Raw genomic sequence first — 18,385 nt, forward strand, 5'->3', positions numbered from 1 at the left:
ATCCGGGAATAAAGCAGTGTTATACCCGGGTTGAATACCGGGTCAGTGGCTGCGTAAACGGGCTCCCGGGTCGATGCGACCCGGGACCCGTTTACTAGATAGGGAGAGGCGGCACGGAGATGAGCTCACCTCCCAGCGCCGCTTCCATCTCCGGGCCCGCCGCTGTTATGACAACCCGCCCGGCTTATTGCCGGGTCGGGAAAGCCAGCAGCAGCTGCCAATGCCGGATCCCACCAGGGAAGGACCCACTTCCAATTCCCGGGTGGGATCCGGCATTGGCAGTGTGAAAGGGGTATAAGTGATTGTCCCTTTAAAAAAAGTCAGAGTTCGGCCGGCATCCCGCATGGCCGCCAAACTCAGGCAGCATTACACCCGCCCAGTTTGTGTGAATGTTCGCCAGTCTGTCTTTTTATAACATGACAGTAAAATGCTCCCTCATCATTCTGTGTGGGGAATCAAATGTGTTATACCAGCTTTACTTTGGTCTTAAGTAAAGTTTTTTGGTCAGCATTGAAGCAAAGCATGGCACTTGTTTTTTCCCAATTGCATTCCGATCAAGGCAGTTTTCAACAGAGCGCAGAGACACCTTCCTGTTCACCAGGGTTAACAGTTCTGTAAATTCCAATTCTTTCCCATAGTGCTTCAGTACCTCACACAGATCCTGAATGTACCAGGAACCATGAAACGTTTCACGGTGAGAATAGTAGCCTTAGAGAGAAACAAATTATATCAGCAAATATAAATCACATTTAATATATACTACATTTCAATAATTCAGCTTGACTGCTACAGCTTGAGCAATATACATGCATGTACGCTTCACAATTTTAAAATTACTTTGGTCCTTTCAACATTGGTCCTCAAGATCTTGGACAAAAATTAATTGTACCCTGGATTGACAGTGATATTTACCTCAGCAAAGAAGCTAGCTCTTGGGAGAACATTCTTGTCTCTTCCTAAGGGTGTGTACACACGGTGAGATTTTTTCTTAAGATTTTGACTATATAGTCAAAATCGTAAGAAAAGTTAGTGCAGATCGCAAGGTGAAAGTCACCTTGCGATCCCGATGCGCGGTCCCGCCAGGTCGGCATCGCAAGAAAAGATAGGCTGTGCAGGCAAGTCAATCCTTGCTAGATCGGTGTCCTATCTAGTTCATCTCACATGTCAATGACATCTCACATAAGCCAAAATCTCACATAAGCCAAAATCGTAAGCACACATAGTACAGATCTCAAGAAAAGTTAGTCAAAATCTGTCCTATCTGGCCTCCGGGGAGTTCAAGGGAAATCGCAAGTAAAAATAGGACATAGCAAGGATCTCACCGTGTGTACACACCCTCAAGTTGGAGATTCTCAATATAGAATGGTTAGATATACATGGCTGGAAGGGCCGCTCTCTCAATCCCAGGGATTTATTAAACCTTATGAAAGTATTTGAATCTACTGACTGGTTTCTTAGACAATAGGAAAATAATAGCCGAGTGGGTGTCTGTGGTATTGGCACTGTTCCTACAACATGCTGTTTTCCATCTATGGTCTCCCAACTACCCTTCCTAAATTCCTACAATGTGTCTCTACCCAAACCTCTACCCATTTATTTCTACATTTTCCATATACTTGGACCTCAGTCCCTTGGTGCCCAATTTACTGGTGGGATTTTGAGACACCAATGATGATATATATTTTTTTTACTTTGTTTTATTCATATGGGCACATAGGGGAAGACTCAATTGTTTTCACCCCACGCAGAGGTATTGCGCATTCAACAGCAGCTATTCAATTAATTATGCTAACAGGTGTGATAACAATTTCTGCTTGTGGCCTCCTGAGTGAGCTGAAATTGGTGAAAAAGTCCAGGTTTTGGGCAACCAAATTGCAATTTGGGCCTGCTAACCAGTACTTTAGACATGCAAGATAAAGAAAAAAATGCAGACAGGAATAAGACGCATTTGGGCAACAGAATTCCCCCCCCCCCCCCCCCCCCATAGCCTTTATTTTATTCTCATGCTGTTGATCTAAATTGTAAGTGCCATTTAGCTATGTTGTTTATGTTTTATTTGTGCTTGTTCTGAAAATGAATAAAACATTTTTGGAAAAATAAATTACATTGATGCATAAAATGCAAGAAACCCTTAGACCAGTGGTTCCAAAACTGTGTGCATAGGCACCCTGGAGTGGAGGCTCTTGCAGGGGTGCCTTGGGTTTGTGTTTCAGGACAAATCAAATTATTTATGGTCAAAGTGATAGGCAAAACCAGTGCTAGTGGCTGTCAATCATAAAAACGTGGATAATTGCACAACTGAACCTAAGCGACACACTTAGGCACAATTTACTTAATTTAATATTTTTTTTACATATATCAATAAAAAAAAACATTTTATCCTAGGGGTTTAGTGAATAAAATGCTGATACTCTAGGGCGCCGTTATTGAAGACCGTTTGGGAAGCCTTAGACATAACCTTTTCAGATAAGTTCTAAATGTCTTTGACTAGATTGTATGTTGCAGCTTCACAATTGGAGAAAAGCAGAGTACATGAAAGATACACATATATAATCTAAAAATTGAGTTCTTCAGCTCAACAAATACTCGTCGTCTCTACAATGTTTCTAATAGTTATTTAGGAGAGAAAAGATTATATATAGACAGTACCTTCTGCAACAGAGTAACACATGATGAAATCAGCCCCAGCAGGAAGAGTATATACAGATGCTGCATCCACCTCAGTGATATTCATGTCAGGAGTAGCCACTGTACTGTCAGTAGCATCAGTAGCTACGACTGGTTCATCATGCTGAGCCCCCCGACATGCCTGCAGCACATTGATATAGCATTGTTACTCAATAACCCAATAAATGACATTGCGTATCAATTTTTTTTCTCTTACATATGATACATTACAGTTAGTAATGGATATTAATAATTACACTTTTTCAACAAATTATTTATAACATTGCTAAGTTTCTGCAGCTGTGTACTATAGGGGGCCTATTAATGTAAAGTGAAGAGTGATGTTACTGAACTCAAGTTTTACAGATGTTGGGCTTGATTCTGAGTGGCACACCAATAACCACATATGCAGATCACTTGCTAGCTTATGTTGATGCGAGAGTTCACACGGCTTTGTGTGTATAGCCACACCGCCCACTGCTTTTCTGTCCGCAGCTGTCAGTAGTATCCTATTCTGGGCGCAAAACATCCATCACAAACAGGCATCCTTTTCTCATACTCGCAACTCATAACAGCAGGTAAGTCTGGCAACACGGCCAGGACACACTCAGGACACTCCCACAAAATGGATCTCATGCATGAATTCACCAGGTAGACACTTTGACGCCCAGCAGAGGGAACTGGCCAAGCACAGAGTCTCCTTCCAAAGTGTGGGTACACGAATGTGCATGGTGCAGTGCATGCGTGGTTTGCTAAAATCATAAATATGTCCACTTTTGGACTTGTGTGCATCGCTGAATCATCCTGTTCGGTGCAATAGATGATGAATTGTTCAGATCTTGGTACATATAAAACAAATAATGTAGTATAAATCAATCTGCCTTAAATAGTCACCGGGAGAAAAGAAAATACTATGCTTTACTCTACTTAATAGTTAAATCAAGCACCTTCATAATAAGCATTTTCTACTAAGACAGAGCTCTGGCAATTATCAGAATGATTACATTTTTGTACAGGATTAGTTTAATATCAAGGGCTATAAGAACTATCAAGTCAACACTAGTAACATTTGAAAAATGATTACCTGGATTATGAAAATCTTGGGTTTTCCCACTAAACTCTGGCATTTGTCTCCTTTCAACAAGCAGGTCAGTCGCTGGATATCAATTTTCGCATCAAAAGCATAAACGTGATTATCTTCTCCATGGCTCAGAAACACACAAAGGAAGCAATCAGCATCACTGTGATCACTCATTGAAGCTGGGAGGAATAGAATTAAGCAACAACATGTTTAGACATTATTCCTTCTGTGTTATTGTAGAATGGAACAAATAAGTGACACTGGACAGCAATGTTATAACTGTACAGCATTGTAGGTCCTGGGCAAAGCAATGCACTAGAGCCCCTACACACCCATTCATGTGGCCCTGCTTCCATACAGTGAATGGCTGTTAGCGCTCATATTTGCGGATAGCTCCAGCCACCCACCATTCAGCATGCTAACAGCCATTCACTGTCTGGACCCAGGCTGGGAGGCAGTTAGAGAATGCTGCCTGGTTGCTCAGATTGTTTGACCACCACCCACCCCTGCTTGTAGGCCCCTAAAATTGTGGGGCCCTGGGCAGCTACCCAGTTTGCAAACATGTTAAGATGGCACTGAACTGTACTTCAATAACAATAGAAAACTGAACTGAAAAGTGATTAGAAAAAAAAAAAGTGGCCGTAAATGTTATACAAACTACTATCTGCTACTACATTTTTGTGAATGATTTGTAAAGATGATGTACACATTTGTCTGTTTATATATTTTTAAAACATCTTAAATTACTGCTGTCTTTTTAGGTGGTGAGACCTATCACGCAAGCCTCATATAGCCATTCTAGTTTGCGAGGCCCTAATGGATACAGTATTTATCTAGCACCTTCTCTTTGGCAGGCTTCCTTCACTAAGGCAATAGGCTCACACACTCAGACAACATTGAATCGTCCTCTTATTCCTCTGACAGAATAATAGATGTGGGTGGTTTGTGACGGGGATTATATTCAGTCACTTTGGTTTTGTGCTCTATGTGTGTTTTTCACTGCCCTCAGATCTTAAGGCTATAGGTTTTTATGAAGACAATCTTTCTATCTTTATGGAGGTCAGCAGAGAGGAAGCAGTGTTGGGCAGCTAGGTGTCGACATTTTGGGCGCACTACAATGCTTACAGTGGGTGAATATAAAATGTGAAGTACAAGATACCTGCTGAATCGTCAATTCCACTTATTGTTCATCCCATCAACGAAAGTAACAGACGAGGCAGCCATCGTGGGTACAAAGTACAAATACAATATACAAACAACAACCTAACCATAGAATAGTCCTTTCCATGGATAGTTCACCCCAGGGACGGGCCCTGATACAAGAAGGGGGCATGGCCAAATGTGGGATGCGTGGCCAAACCCCCTCCATTAAAAAAACAAATATAATATTCTCTGTGCGGCTGCATGTTCCAAATGGGGGCTCCAGTGTCCATGGCGGCGGCATGCAATCACTCGTTCCCCACCCACGCAGGGAGAGAAAGGACAGGCTACAGCTGTCTCTCCCCAGCTCAGTACACAGCACTGAGGAGCGTGTGCTGGGCTGGGGAGAGCGGCTGCTGCAGCAGCAGTCACTTCTCTCACTGTCCGGCTTCGAGGAGCGGGACCCGGGGCCCCTACAACAGGCTCGCCCCTTTCCCAGGGTCGAAACTGGGATTTTTGGGCAAGGCAATCATTTGGCACCCCCATGCACACACACACACTTTGGAACCATGTCAAAAACAAAGTAGTAAACAGTTGGCAAAGTGACAACCAGCACCATTAGGGTGCATCCAGCACACATTCCCTAGGAAATTGGATAGCAACACAAGAAAACTAACATGAATCTCAGATACAGTATTGTGGGAGATTCTGACTGGCCAACTGCTGTAGGACTACAAAGCCCAGTATGTCAGTTAGGACCTAGGACCAATTAAAGAGGAGGAGTACCAACTTACTGGGGAGGGGGGGACACACACAATGTGGGTTATCCTGGCTGCAGATAGGAGTCCCTAGGACTGGCTAGTGTTATATACCTGATATAAGCCATGCAATCTCTGTATCACACACACTGGGAGGGAGGATTCCAACTGACCGTCTGCTGTAAGACTACAAAGCCCTGCATGCAATTTGGACCTAGGACCACACTTTGGGAGGCAGCAGCTGTCCTGGAATATAGAGACCTCACCTCAGTGCACAGACTAAGTATCGGCTGCTGTTGCTTCCTCTCACCGTCCTCCTCTGGTGGAGCTCACGTGCAGGAAGGGGGAGACATAGTTTACACAGGCACAGGAGTGTGCGAATGGCCACCCCCGCTCTATTCATAAGCATTCTAGATGCCAGGAGGGGGGAAGGGGGCAGGTTGGTTTCCCAGGACTCCATATTAGTGGTATTGAGGACCGGGGCCCTGCAGCAAGGGTTCTGGGACCCACCAATAGGTAGCCCCTTAGGGCCCTGCCCTCCTCTGGTGGAGCAGCATGCGTGAAGCGGGAGGTGCTGGGGAACAGGCCTGGGGGCAGACATCGCTTACACAGGCACAGGAGTGTGTGAGAGGCCATGGACCAGCGCTTGGGAAATGAAATAGGGTAGCTGGAGAGTCCTTGGTCACCGTCACCTGCCCCATTCATTAGCGTTCTAGTTGCCGGGGAGGGGGGAGTTTCACTGGTGGTGCTGGGGAACGGGTACCTGCAGTGAGAGTTCTTGGACCCGGCAGAAGGTAGCCCCTTAAGGCTGAGAGGAGGGAGGGGAGGCAGAGTACCTATCCCTGCCCCCTCTCAGATTCTGCACCCGAGGCGCATGCCCCCTTAGGGCCGCCCCCCAGTCAAACACACATGAGATAGGAAGTTCTTGTCACAAATAGTAAGCAGTATGGGCACAATGAAAAGGAATTGTACTTTATGTGAAAAAAATTATCAAATTACCATCATGGATTTTGTCAAGTACTTCCACCGCTTTCAGGTTATCATAGCTCTTAACTTCAAACCCAAGTTCAGTTAACCTGAGGTGAAAGAAACCGCATTTAATGCATTTGAACATTATTGTTAATTACTTTGTAGAAATGTGATTTATGACAACAGGTGAAGGCATAATGATACTCGTAATACAAATTATGATTATTTCTAAGAAATCTATAGAAAAGTTTATGATTTGTCTTCTACAAAATTTGTAAAATATATTAGCCAGCATGAGCCTGGCGCATTCATTTTCATAAATCTACCATATTTGTTCTTGGGTTTTTTTGTTTGCATTACTGTTGATAGCATATAGGCCAGAATGACAGACTTGTAGGTCCTATTTACACCAATTTTTGCATAATAAAGTACTCACACACAAGCATGACTGCTGAGCTGAATTATAATAAGAAAAATAATACAAAAAATATGCTTTGATATTTGAGTTGTTTCTCATACGTCCTAGAGGATGATGGGGATGACATCAAGACCATGGGGTATAGACAGGATCCGCAGGAGACATGGGCACTCTAAAGACTTTTCATTGGGTGTGAACTGGCTCCTCCCTCTATGCCCCTCCTCCAGACCTCAGTTTTAGAAATGTGCCCAGGTCGACTGGATGCACTCTGAGGAGCTCTACTGAGTTTCTCTGAAAACACTTATGTTAGGTTTTTTATTTTCAGGGAGATCTGCTGGCATCAGACTCCCTGCTTCGTGGGACTGAGGGGGCAGAAGCAGAACCAACTTCCTCAGAGTTTCATGGCTCTGTTTCTGGCTGACAGGACACCATTAGCTCCTGAAGGGAACTGAACGCTAGCCGTGTCTAGATGCTCACTCCCACAGCACGCCGTCACCCCCCTCACAGAGCCAGAAGTCAGAAGACAGGTGAGTATGAGAAGAATGATCTTCAATCAAGTAAGTGACGGCTGAGGTGCGGCGCGGCTGGCGGGAGCGCAGCGCGCCATTGCTGCCCACACACACAGGCACTGCAGGGTGCAGGGCGCGGGGGTGCCCTGGGCAGCAAGAAAAATTGCTCAAACTGGCTAAAAGGGGGCATAAGATGCCGCTGGCACAGCCCTACCCCCGCCAGTACAAATATTGTCATGGATACTGAGGGGCGGAGCTTCTTCCTCAGGCAGCCAGCACACTACTCAGCACCATTCTCTCTCTCTCCTCAGGCTGCAGAGAACACGTTGGTCCTCTCCTCCACTTCTGACAAGTACAGGGTGCTATAAAGGGGGGGCACAAAGCGATTGTGGTGCATTTGATAGTGTATATTACTATTTAAAAGCGCTTTTGGCCTGTGGACATACTGTGTTCACAGGCAATACTGGAGCGGGGTTTGCGAACTGGCTGCTCCTATCCTGTGTCCCTCTGACAGATTTTACTGTGGGTCTGTCCCCAAAAAAGTCCCAGTGTGGTGTACACGTGTGAGGCATGTCTGAGGCAGGGAGTTCCTCCCCGGAGGAAGCCATTTTAGGGACACAGAGTTGTAATGTGGTGGCGCTACCGGTACACCAAGAGCCTGCATGGGTGAAAGAGCTACGTGACAGTATGCATCTGATTAACCGTAGATTAGATAAGTCTGAATCTAAGGCTGCATGCTGGAGAAAATCTGTGGAAGATGTGATTTTTCAGGATTCTGTTATTCCTTATGCGGGCGGCCCCTCTGGGTCACATAAGAGACCATTTGCAAATGTTGTAAACACTGATACCGACACGGATTCTGATTCTCGTGTCGACAATAGTGAATCCAGGGAGATGATTGTGGCTATAAGGGACGTGTTGGAGGTTACAGAAAGCACTCCTTTACCTCAGGAGAAAGCTTATTTATGTAAGGAAAAGAAATCCAAAGTCACGTTCCCTCCTTCACACGAACTAAATGCTCTGTTTGAAGGGATGTGGGTGAATCCTGATAAAAAAAATTCCTTTTGGGAATACGATTCACATAGCTTAACCTTTCCCGGTTGAAGACAGGAAAAAATAGGAGTCACCCCCTGTGTGTTAGACAGCGCACTTTCCAGGTTGACAAAGAAGGTAATTCTCCCTGCTCCTGGCACGGCTTCTCTTAAAGAGCCGGCAGACCGCAAAATGGAAACGACATTGAAATCCATTTATGTTACCAATGGTACACTGCTCAGGCCCACTATTGCCTGCGCATGGGTGAGTCGCGCTATTGAAAAATGGTCAGAAAGCGTGTCATCAGAAATTGACACGATTGATAAAGATGAGATACTCCTTAAGTTAGGGAATATCAAGGACGCTGCCGCCTACATGGCGGAAGCAATGAAGGATATTGGACTCTTGAGTTCACAAGCCGCTACCATGGCAGTATCGGCTAGGCGGGCGTTATGGATTCGCCAGTGGAACGCGGATGCAGATTCCAAAAGAAACATGGAGGCTCTCCCATATAAATGTGAGGCCTTGTTTGTCGATGGCCTGGATGCGTTAGTCTCGGCGGCTACCGCAGGTAAGTCAACATTTTTGCCCTCTGTGCCTGCACCGGCAAAAAAGACCTATCACCCGCAAATGCAGACCTTTCGGCCCAATAAATACAAAAAGGCGAGAGGTTCCCCCTTCTTTGCAGGTAGGGGAAGGGGAAAGGGAAAGAAGCCCACACCGGCTCCAGGTACCCAAGAGCAGAAGTCTACCCCTAATTCTGCCAAATCCCCAGCATGACGCTGGAACTCCCTTGCAGGAGGCCACTCGGGTGGGGGCACGTCTCAAACATTTCAGCCAGGATTGGATTCTGTCTGGCCTGGATCCCTGGGTGTTGCAAATAGTATCCCAGGGATACAAACTAGAGTTTCAAGATGTTCCCCCATGCCGATTTTTCAAATCGACCTTGCCAGCTTCTCCGCCAGAGAGAGAAGCAGTAACAGCGGCAATCCAAAAATTATGTCAAGACCAGGTTATAGTCCTGGTACCGTTGTCACAACAAGGGCGGGGTTTTTATTCAAGCCTCTTTGTTGTTTTCCGAAGCCGGACGGCTCGGTCAGACCGATCCTAAATCTATAAGATCTGAATTTCTTCCTGAAAAGGTTCAAGTTCAAGATGGAATCACTTTGGGCGGTGATTGCCAGTCTGGAGGAGGGGGACTACTTAGTGTCGGTGGACATAAAGGATGCTTACCTGCATGTTCCCATTTATCCTCCTCACCAGGCTTATCTGAGATTCACGATTCAGGATTGCCATTACCAATTCCAGACGTTACCTTTCGGTCTCTCCACGGCTCTGAGGGTATTCACCAAGGTGATGGCGGAGATGAAGGTCCTCCTTCGTCAGAAAGGAGTCAATATAATCCCTTATCTGGATGACCTCCTGATAAAGGCGAGATCCAGGGAGCAGTTATTACAAAACATATCCCTCTCCCTGTCAATACTCCAACAACACGGGTGGATCATAAATTACCCAAAGTCACAGTTGGAACAGACGACAAGGTTGTCTTTCCTCGGGATGATTCTGAACACAGAAGTTCAGAGAGTATTTCTTTCACTGGAAAAGGCTATGGAAATCCAGAAAATGGTAAAACAGATATTGAAACCATCAAGTGTGTCGATCCATCAGTGCATTCGGTTGTTGGGGAAGATGGTGGCGGCCTACGAGGCCATACAGTTTGGCAGGTTCCATGCCAGAGTATTCCAGTGGGACCTGTTGGACAAGTGGTCGGGGTTACACCTACAGATGCACAGAAAGATAATCCTGTCGTCAAAAACTAAGATTTTGCTCCTGTGGTGGTTGCACAGCTCTCACCTGCTAGAGGGACGCAGGTTCGGGATTCAGGACTGGGTCCTAGTAACCACGGATACAAGTCTCCGAAGCTGGGGAGCAGTCTCTCAGGGAGAAAACTTCCAGGGATGTTGGTCACAACAGGAAGCCTGCCTTCACATAAACGTTCTGGAGCTAAGAGCCATTTACAACGGCCTTCAACAAGCGGTACATCTTCTTCAAGACCGTCCCGTGCAGATCCAGGTGGACAATGTAACAGCAGTAGCATACATAAACAGGCAGGGCGGAACGAAAAGCAGAGCAGCAATGGCAGAGCCGACAAAAATCCTCCGCTGGGCAGAAAAACATCAACAAGCTCTGTCGGCAATATTCATTCCGGGAGTAGACAACTGGGAAACAGACTTCCTCAACAGACACGATCTCCATCCAGGAGAGTGGGGCCTCCACCAAGAAGTCTTCGCAGAGGTGACAAGTCTTTGGGGAGTTCCTCCAATAGACATGATGGCATCTCGTCTCAACAAGAAGCTTCAGAGATACTGTTCCAAGTCGAGAGACCCTCAAGCAGTAGCAGTGGATGCACTGGTGACCCAGTGGGTGTTTGTCAGTGTATGTTTTCCCTCCACTTCCGCTGATCCCAAAAGTACTCAGGATCATAAGAAAGACAAGGGTTCGAGCAATCTTCATTGCCCCAGACTGGCCAAGAAGGGCTTGGTACCCAGATCTCCAGCAGTTACTCATAGGAGATCCTCGGCCTCTTCCTCCTTTGGAGGACCTGCTGCAGCAGGGGCCGTGTGTGTACCAAGCCTTACCGCGGCTACGTTTGACGGCATGGCTGTTGAGCGCCGTATCCTAGCCAGGAAGGGTGTTCCTAAGGAGGTCATCCCCACCCTTATTCAGGCCAGAAAGGGAGTAACGTCAAAACATTACCACCGTATTTGGAGAAAATATGTGTCTTGGTGTGAATCCAAGAAAGCTCTTACGGAAGAGTTTCACTTAGGACGTTTTCTCCATTTTTTAGCAGGGTGGTGTGGAGACGGGCCTACGATTGGGATCAATCAAGGTCCAGATTTCGGCCTTATCAGTGTTCTTCCAAAAACAATTGGCCTCTCTTTTCGTGAAGGGGTTCTGCACATCCAGCCTCCATTCGTGCCTCCAGTGGCACCATGGGACCTTAACGTGGTATTGCAGTTCCTTCAATCGGATTGGTTTGAGCCTCTACAAAAGATAGAGTTGAAGTTTCTCACTTGGAAAGTGGTGATGCTTTTGGCATTGGCATCCGCAAGGCGGGTGTCGGAATTGGGGGCCTTGTCTCACAAGAGCCCTTACCTGATTTTCTATGAAGATAGGGCAGAGTTGCGAACTCGCCAACATTTTCTTCCAAAGGTGGTTTCTGCTTTTCACATAAACCAACCTATTGTGGTGCCAGTAGTTACGGACACATTAACTGATTCAAAGTCTCTAGATGTGGTTAGAGCTTTGAAAATCTATGTTGCTAGAACAGCTCGTATACGGAAAACAGAGGCTCTGTTTGTCCTGTATGATCACAACAAGATTGGCTGTCCTGCTTCCAAGCAGACTATTGCACGTTGGATTAGAAATACGATTCAGCGGGGGCGTGGCCTAGCTGGAGCTGCAGCAAGACGTGCTTTGGAGGAGCTCCTGCTTCTAAGATCTCCTCTGGCCATAACTATTTGGGGTAGCTGGAAAACTTCCCCCTCAACAACAGCCTACACTGCCCTGGGACCCCTAGGCGTGAGCTGCGGAGCCGGGAGGTCCGTTACTGGGCCTCTGCGGGTTGCGGCCTACGCCGGTCCCTGAATCCCCGGGCTCAATTTCTATAACACCCCGGCTGCGGGCCCGCGATCGGCGGAGGAAACACCGGCCCTTCCCTACACGCCTGCTGCTGAATACCTGGTCCCCTGGGCTCCGTGGACCGGCGCCTGCAAAGCGGACGAGTTCCCCCTGGCAACCGGGACGGAGAGCGCGGGAGCCGGAGGCGGGAGCCTGAAGGTGGGTGTGCGGCTGGCGGCGTCTGGGCGGCACCCAGCGCAGTGATCCCCAGAGCGGAGGCCGAGGCACAGCTGGCCTCCTGGACCCGGGCAGCGGCGGTGGGTGCCCAGTCAGAGAGCAGAGATGAGATAGACACCTCATACATAAGAGGAGTCGGGTCTCCCCTGGGTCCCCCCCCCCTGCTCCTAGGTGGTGGAAGAGAGGAAGGCCCCACAGAATATAAGGTGACCTGGCTGATTATCCTCAAGGCTGATTCCCCTGTACAGTTGTTATCCTGCACAGCTGTTCACAAAGCTGGACCCCTCTCCTCTTTACAAATTCTATGTACAACCCCCCCCCTGCGGAGTACCTCTGTCCCCCAATTTATCACATTATATCACATCTCCTACTACATTGCAGCTGGCTGCTGGCCTGGAGGCTCCATCTAGTGTTCATTCTGATATACTACACTCCCCCAGGAAGGGAGGCTCTGCTCACACATGATGGCTGCGATTTGATTTGATTACTACTTCTCCCTCCACCGTCCCGGCCCGGGATGTGCACCAATTGGTAACTCAACGTGTGGAACCCTCGCTCGCAACACTTGCACTTTTGACAGTTTCCCTAGATCATCCTGACTTCTGTTATGGCTCCCAAGCGTCAGAAAGCCTCCAAATCTGTATCACAAATATCATTCTTTAAATCTTCCCCTCAACCTCCTAAAAAAATGGGAGATAAACCTCAGATGAAGAAGGCAGACCCTTCACCTCCACCTCTTCCCTCCGACATATCTCCTCCGAGACAGCCCCCCCCATCCATGGAAGCTGTCAATGACTCTGATGCGTTAACAGTGGGTACAATGAAATTGCTCATGTCACAATTTAAATCAGACATCGCTGCAGAGTTTCGCTCCGCCCTCCTGGCATGTCAGCAATCTGTCGACGAGATAGGTGAGCGTACCAACCATCTGGAAACGAAAATGGAGGAGGTGGTGGGGTCCCACAACCAATTATTGGATTCCCACGATAGCCTAGAGGATGAGGTGCATAAACTTAGAGATAAGATCGCAGATCTCGAGGACAGATCTAGACGAAGCAATATTAAACTACGAGGGGTCCCTGAGGAGATATCTAACAGTAGCCTTCATGATTTCGCTGTTAACCTGTTCGGTAAACTCCTACCGCAGGCCACATCGGCTGATCTCCTTATTGACAGGATCCACAGACTTCCTAAAGCCAGAGCAGCCCCGGCCCACGCTACAAGGGATGTTTTGATGAAAATGCACTATTTTCATATTAAAGAGGCAATCCTTAAAGCATCAAGACCATCATCAGATACAGCAAAGGCTCTTGGGGACATGCAACTGTTTGGAGACCTGTCTCAAACTACTCTCCTCAGACGCCGCTCCTTTCAACCCATTACACTGGCACTAAGGAAAGCCAACATCTCCTATCGCTGGGGATTTCCTGTCAAGCTTCTCATTGCACGTGAGGGTTCCACGATCGTGATTGATAATGTCGATGAAGGAATGAAACTCCTGAGCTCCTGGAACATTACGAGTCCATCCGGGGGAGATTCCTCCCCTCAGCGGAGACTCCAACAGGACTGGTCCACGGTGAAGTAGGAGTCAAGTCTAAGCGATGGCTGACTCTCCATTTGTCGCATTTAAAGTATATATTACATTGATACATGTACCCCCTCATTTCACTTTCGAGGGTTAATGTTCTCTCCAGATTTTTCTGTGTTCTGTTATATACATGTTCTCTAAGAGGTTTAAATTCTAGAGGAGGGTACGTGTGGCCAGGAACTACCTCTAAGATGGACCGGCCAATTTAAGATGTAATTTTGTTTCTCTCCTCCTCCTTCCCGTTATTGTTACCTATTCTGGTATATTGCAACACGTAGATTTAGCGATGCTGGGCTCCTGGCTTGGCTTCCCCCCCCCCCCCCCCAGAGTCCCCCCTCCGTCCGCCGCGCCGCCATGGGCGAGTCCCGGGTGGGGTGGGGGGTTGGGGGGGGCCTCGGGGGGGGGGGGGGGGGGCCTCAGCCGGGGGTTCACACATATTCCTGGGCGGGGGTGGTGGATGGCTGTCATGCCGCCAACCCCCAACGTTCTACACAGACGCCTGGTCAAGGTTCTGGTCTCAAGGGAGACTAGTTATGTTCTTTGCTGTTTTTTATTTCTTGCGTTTTGTTTTTGTTATTTTTTTTCCTCCTGCTCCCAGTTCTGCAAGCCATTCTATGTTACCTTTATTGTCGAGTATGTTTTATTTACATCCTTTGATTAGCTTATGCTACGCAGTCCCTTTTTTTGACCCATGGTGAATGTTATCTCAATTAACGCTAAGGGGCTGAACTCTCCCCACAAGAGGAAACTGGCCCTCACTTATTTCGCTAAACAAAAAGCACATATTGCAGCTGTGCAAGAGACACACTTCCCAATTAATAATCCCCCGCATTTCTCTAACCCTAAATACCCCCAATGCTATACGGCTAATGGCCCTGTTAAGAAGGCTGGGGTAGCTATTCTCATAGCCCATAACTGCCCGTTTGTGCTCTCGACCCAATACTCAGACCCAGATGGCAGATACCTAATACTAGTTGGACATTTGGAAAAAGCTGAGGTAACCATTGCCTGCTGCTACGCGCCTAACACCAAGCAGATTCCCTTTTGTAGAAAGCTCTTTCAAGCCCTCCAGGAGAAATCCAGAGGAGCTGTTTTGCTTCTGGGCGATTTTAATATAGCCCCGGATCCTAGCATAGATAGATCCAACCCGCCTATAATTTTTCACCCGCTAAAACCCCACATGTCAGCCGGGCCCTTTAAAACTTTATTAGCTGAATACAACTGGTATGATGCCTGGCGAGTTAAACATCCCACGACACGAGATTACACCTTCTATTCGCATGTACATAGATCATACTCCCGAATTGACATGGCAATTGTAGATAGACCAACGCTAGCCTCTATACGCAAGATTACCATCTTGCCAATGACTTGGTCGGACCATTCCCCTCTACTTTTGAACTGGGATGTCTTCTCATATAATGCCCCCCCGGGACCCTGGAGATTAGGCTCTCACCTTTTAAATAGGCCTGAGGGTCTACAGGCGGTACAGGCAGCCCTGGAACTATACTTATGCACTAATCAACCATCAGACACTTCCACGTTCACCCATTGGTGCGCGTTGAAAGCCGTGGTCCGAGGCTCAGCGATACAAATCGCGGCTAAATTGAAACGAGACTCACGCCAACAGCTTGCTTCCGCGGAGCAGGAGGTCGCCTCACTAGAAAAGGCCCATAAAAAAGACCCCTCAAACAAAACCACTTTTTCTAAGCTACTATCAGCTAGGGACAAAGTTAATTCCTTTGCGCTTGCTGAGGTCCATCGCAACATTCAGCGGCTTAATCAAACATATTACTCCCTAGGCAATAGAGCGGGTAGACTTCTTGCTCGCAAACTTCGTGGACGCAGAGCCCGGGAACGGATACAGGCAGTATATAACTCCAAGGGCACCAAAGTTATGGACCCCTCAGATATAGCCAACGTGTTCGCGGACTACTATTGCCAACTGTATAATTTAAAAAATGACCCTAATACTCCTCAACCCGAGCCTCTGGAAATTTCTGAGTTCCTCCAGACTCTTCCTCTCCCATCTTTGTCGAAACAAGACACTGAACTCATTAACTACCCATGGACTCTGGAGGAAATAGACACTGCTATTACCTCCCTTCCTCTAAATAAGGCCCCTGGCCCCGACGGGTTCCCGTCTAACTTCTATAAGCAATTTAATAAACTGCTCACCCCCACCTTATTGAGTGTGTTTCATGAAGCCTCCACCAATTCCTACTTCCCGAAAGAAATGCTAGAATCCCAAATTGTAACAATTCCGAAACCCGGTAAATCACCCACCTCCGTCCAAAACTATCGCCCCATAGCTTTGCTTAACGTTGATGTCAAACTTTTTTGCGAAAATAATAGCAAACAGACTTGCTCCCCTTTTACCCGCCCTGGTCGACCCAGACCAGGTTGGGTTTGTAGTAGGTAGACAGGCTTCTGATAACACCAGGAGAGTGATTAATATCATTGAACACTGCCGACAAGCTGATCACCCTCTCTTACTCTTGTCACTCGATGCCGAAAAGGCATTCGACAGGCTCCATTGGATTTATATGCAGCACACGCTCCATAGGTTTGGCATTGGGGGTTGCTTTCTCAACTCTATATTAGCCCTATATTCCTGTCCATCAGCTAGAGTGTTCACAAATGGGTGCCACTCTACGAGATTTGAAATTACTAATGGTACCCGACAGGGATGCCCCCTATCCCCGTTAATATTCGCTCTTGCGATTGAACCATTAGCGGAATGTATTAGAAGAGATAATCTAATCTTGGGTCCCCACGTAGGCGGGAAACAGCACAAGATAAGTCTCTTTGCAGATGACATTTTGCTCTGTCTCTTGAAACCGAGTTCCTCCTTGCCCCACCTACATGCTGTCCTTGACCGTTATGCTAAATTGTCATATTACAAGCTTAATACCGCTAAAACCGAAGCCCTCCCTTTGAACATAAATACAGACGAAGTCCTCTCCTTGAAAACAAAGTATAAATACTCCTGGCAATCACTATCTCTTCGATACCTGGAAGTTCACCTCTCTAGGGAGGCAGATCTCCTGACATGTAACTTCGGCCCACTTCTCGCAGCGTTTAGGACACTCACCAAAGATTGGATGTTACAGGATGTCTCCTGGCTTGGGCGCGTGGCGGCGGCAAAAATGGTGCTTCTACCGAAGCTAATGTACCTTTTTAGAACTATCCCTCGCCCCCTCCCGAAGAGAATTTGTAACGATTTCAATAAGATCCTTTCCAACTACATCTGGGGAGGGGAAAAACCCAAAATAGCGAGATCCACCCTTTCAGCCCCTAAGGTCAAGGGAGGAGCAGCCTACCCTGATATAGAAAATTACCACAAAGCGTGCATTTTGAGCCACATCAGAGATTGGGTCAACGTGGATATAGTGAAACCATGGGTACTTATCGAACAGTCAACAGTGTCTCCATATTGCCTTGCAGATTTGTTATGGCTTCCAATGTCTGCTGTCCCTACGTCAGTTCATAAAAGTAAAGCGATCCAATGCACACTAAACGCCTGGCACACTCTCCTTTCACCTGAGGCTAAGCAGTCTCTCCCCTTCCTCCAGCTTTCATTAAAAACGATAACTCTTATGATCCCCAACCTGTCCCTATTCTCATGGTCAGACCGGGGCCTACAGACGCTTCAGGATATTCACTCACAGGGTATGTTGGTCTCATTCACCCACTTACAAACTCATTTCCATATTCAGAAACAGGACTTCTATAAGTATCTCCAAATACGAAACTGGCTCTCCAGGTATCGCCCCAATCCCTCAGCCTCTAAATGTCTCCCCAAGATGCTCCCTCTCCTGGTCCGCACTAAACAGAGTCGAGGCAATGTCTCCAGATGGTATAATTACTTGATTTCAGAAATGACGACCCACACGTTTGGGTCCCAAAGTAGATGGGAGGCTGACCTGCCCAATGTTTTCACTGAAGAGATATGGTCGAGAATTTATCATTCATGCTTTAAAATTTCACGCTGTATGGGTCATTCAGAAATGTTTTTTAAACTAATTCACAGAGCATACCTCACCCCAGATCGGTTGCATAAGATATGGCCGGATGTTTCCCCCTACTGCTGGAGGGGATGTGGACAAACTGGGAACATTATACATGTGTTCTGGTCCTGCCCACTGCTACAACCCTTGTGGAAAGGAGTTTTTGCCTTGATCTCAGATGTGCTTGGATATACTGTCCCCTTAGATCCCCTTATAGCCCTATTTCACTACCCCCATCCACACGTAGCTGTCTCAGATACGTACTTGCTGGGACACATACTTATAGCTTCTAAAGCCTCCATAGCCCAGTTATGGAAATCAGCAAAATTACCTGACATTGTAGCCATTAAAAAGA

The 18,385-nt window shown here is 47.0% G+C and overlaps 1 protein-coding gene across 5 annotated transcripts in view; it reads right to left on the reverse strand.

Annotated features, from left to right (window-relative positions):
• Positions 1 to 249: 249 nt before the first annotated feature.
• Positions 250 to 18,385, reverse strand: part of CASP6 (caspase 6) — a 52,613-nt gene continuing 34,477 nt past the window's right edge. For 3 of the 5 annotated variants that reach the window (XM_063918707.1, XM_063918717.1, XM_063918735.1), the window contains exons 5-8: positions 6,646 to 6,722; positions 3,752 to 3,927; positions 2,650 to 2,809; positions 251 to 708 (exon numbers count right to left, since the gene is read on the reverse strand). In XM_063918707.1, the coding sequence (XP_063774777.1) occupies positions 476 to 708; positions 2,650 to 2,809; positions 3,752 to 3,927; positions 6,646 to 6,722 (646 nt within the window). In that variant the 3' untranslated portion in view covers positions 251 to 475. Of the gene's footprint in view, positions 709 to 2,649; positions 2,810 to 3,751; positions 3,928 to 6,645; positions 6,723 to 18,385 lie in introns of all 5 variants that reach the window. The other 2 variants (XM_063918744.1, XM_063918725.1) reach the window with 1 other exon arrangement.

Source organism: Pseudophryne corroboree, chromosome 1, assembly GCF_028390025.1.
Source record: "Pseudophryne corroboree isolate aPseCor3 chromosome 1, aPseCor3.hap2, whole genome shotgun sequence".
NCBI lineage: Eukaryota > Metazoa > Chordata > Amphibia > Anura > Myobatrachidae > Pseudophryne > Pseudophryne corroboree.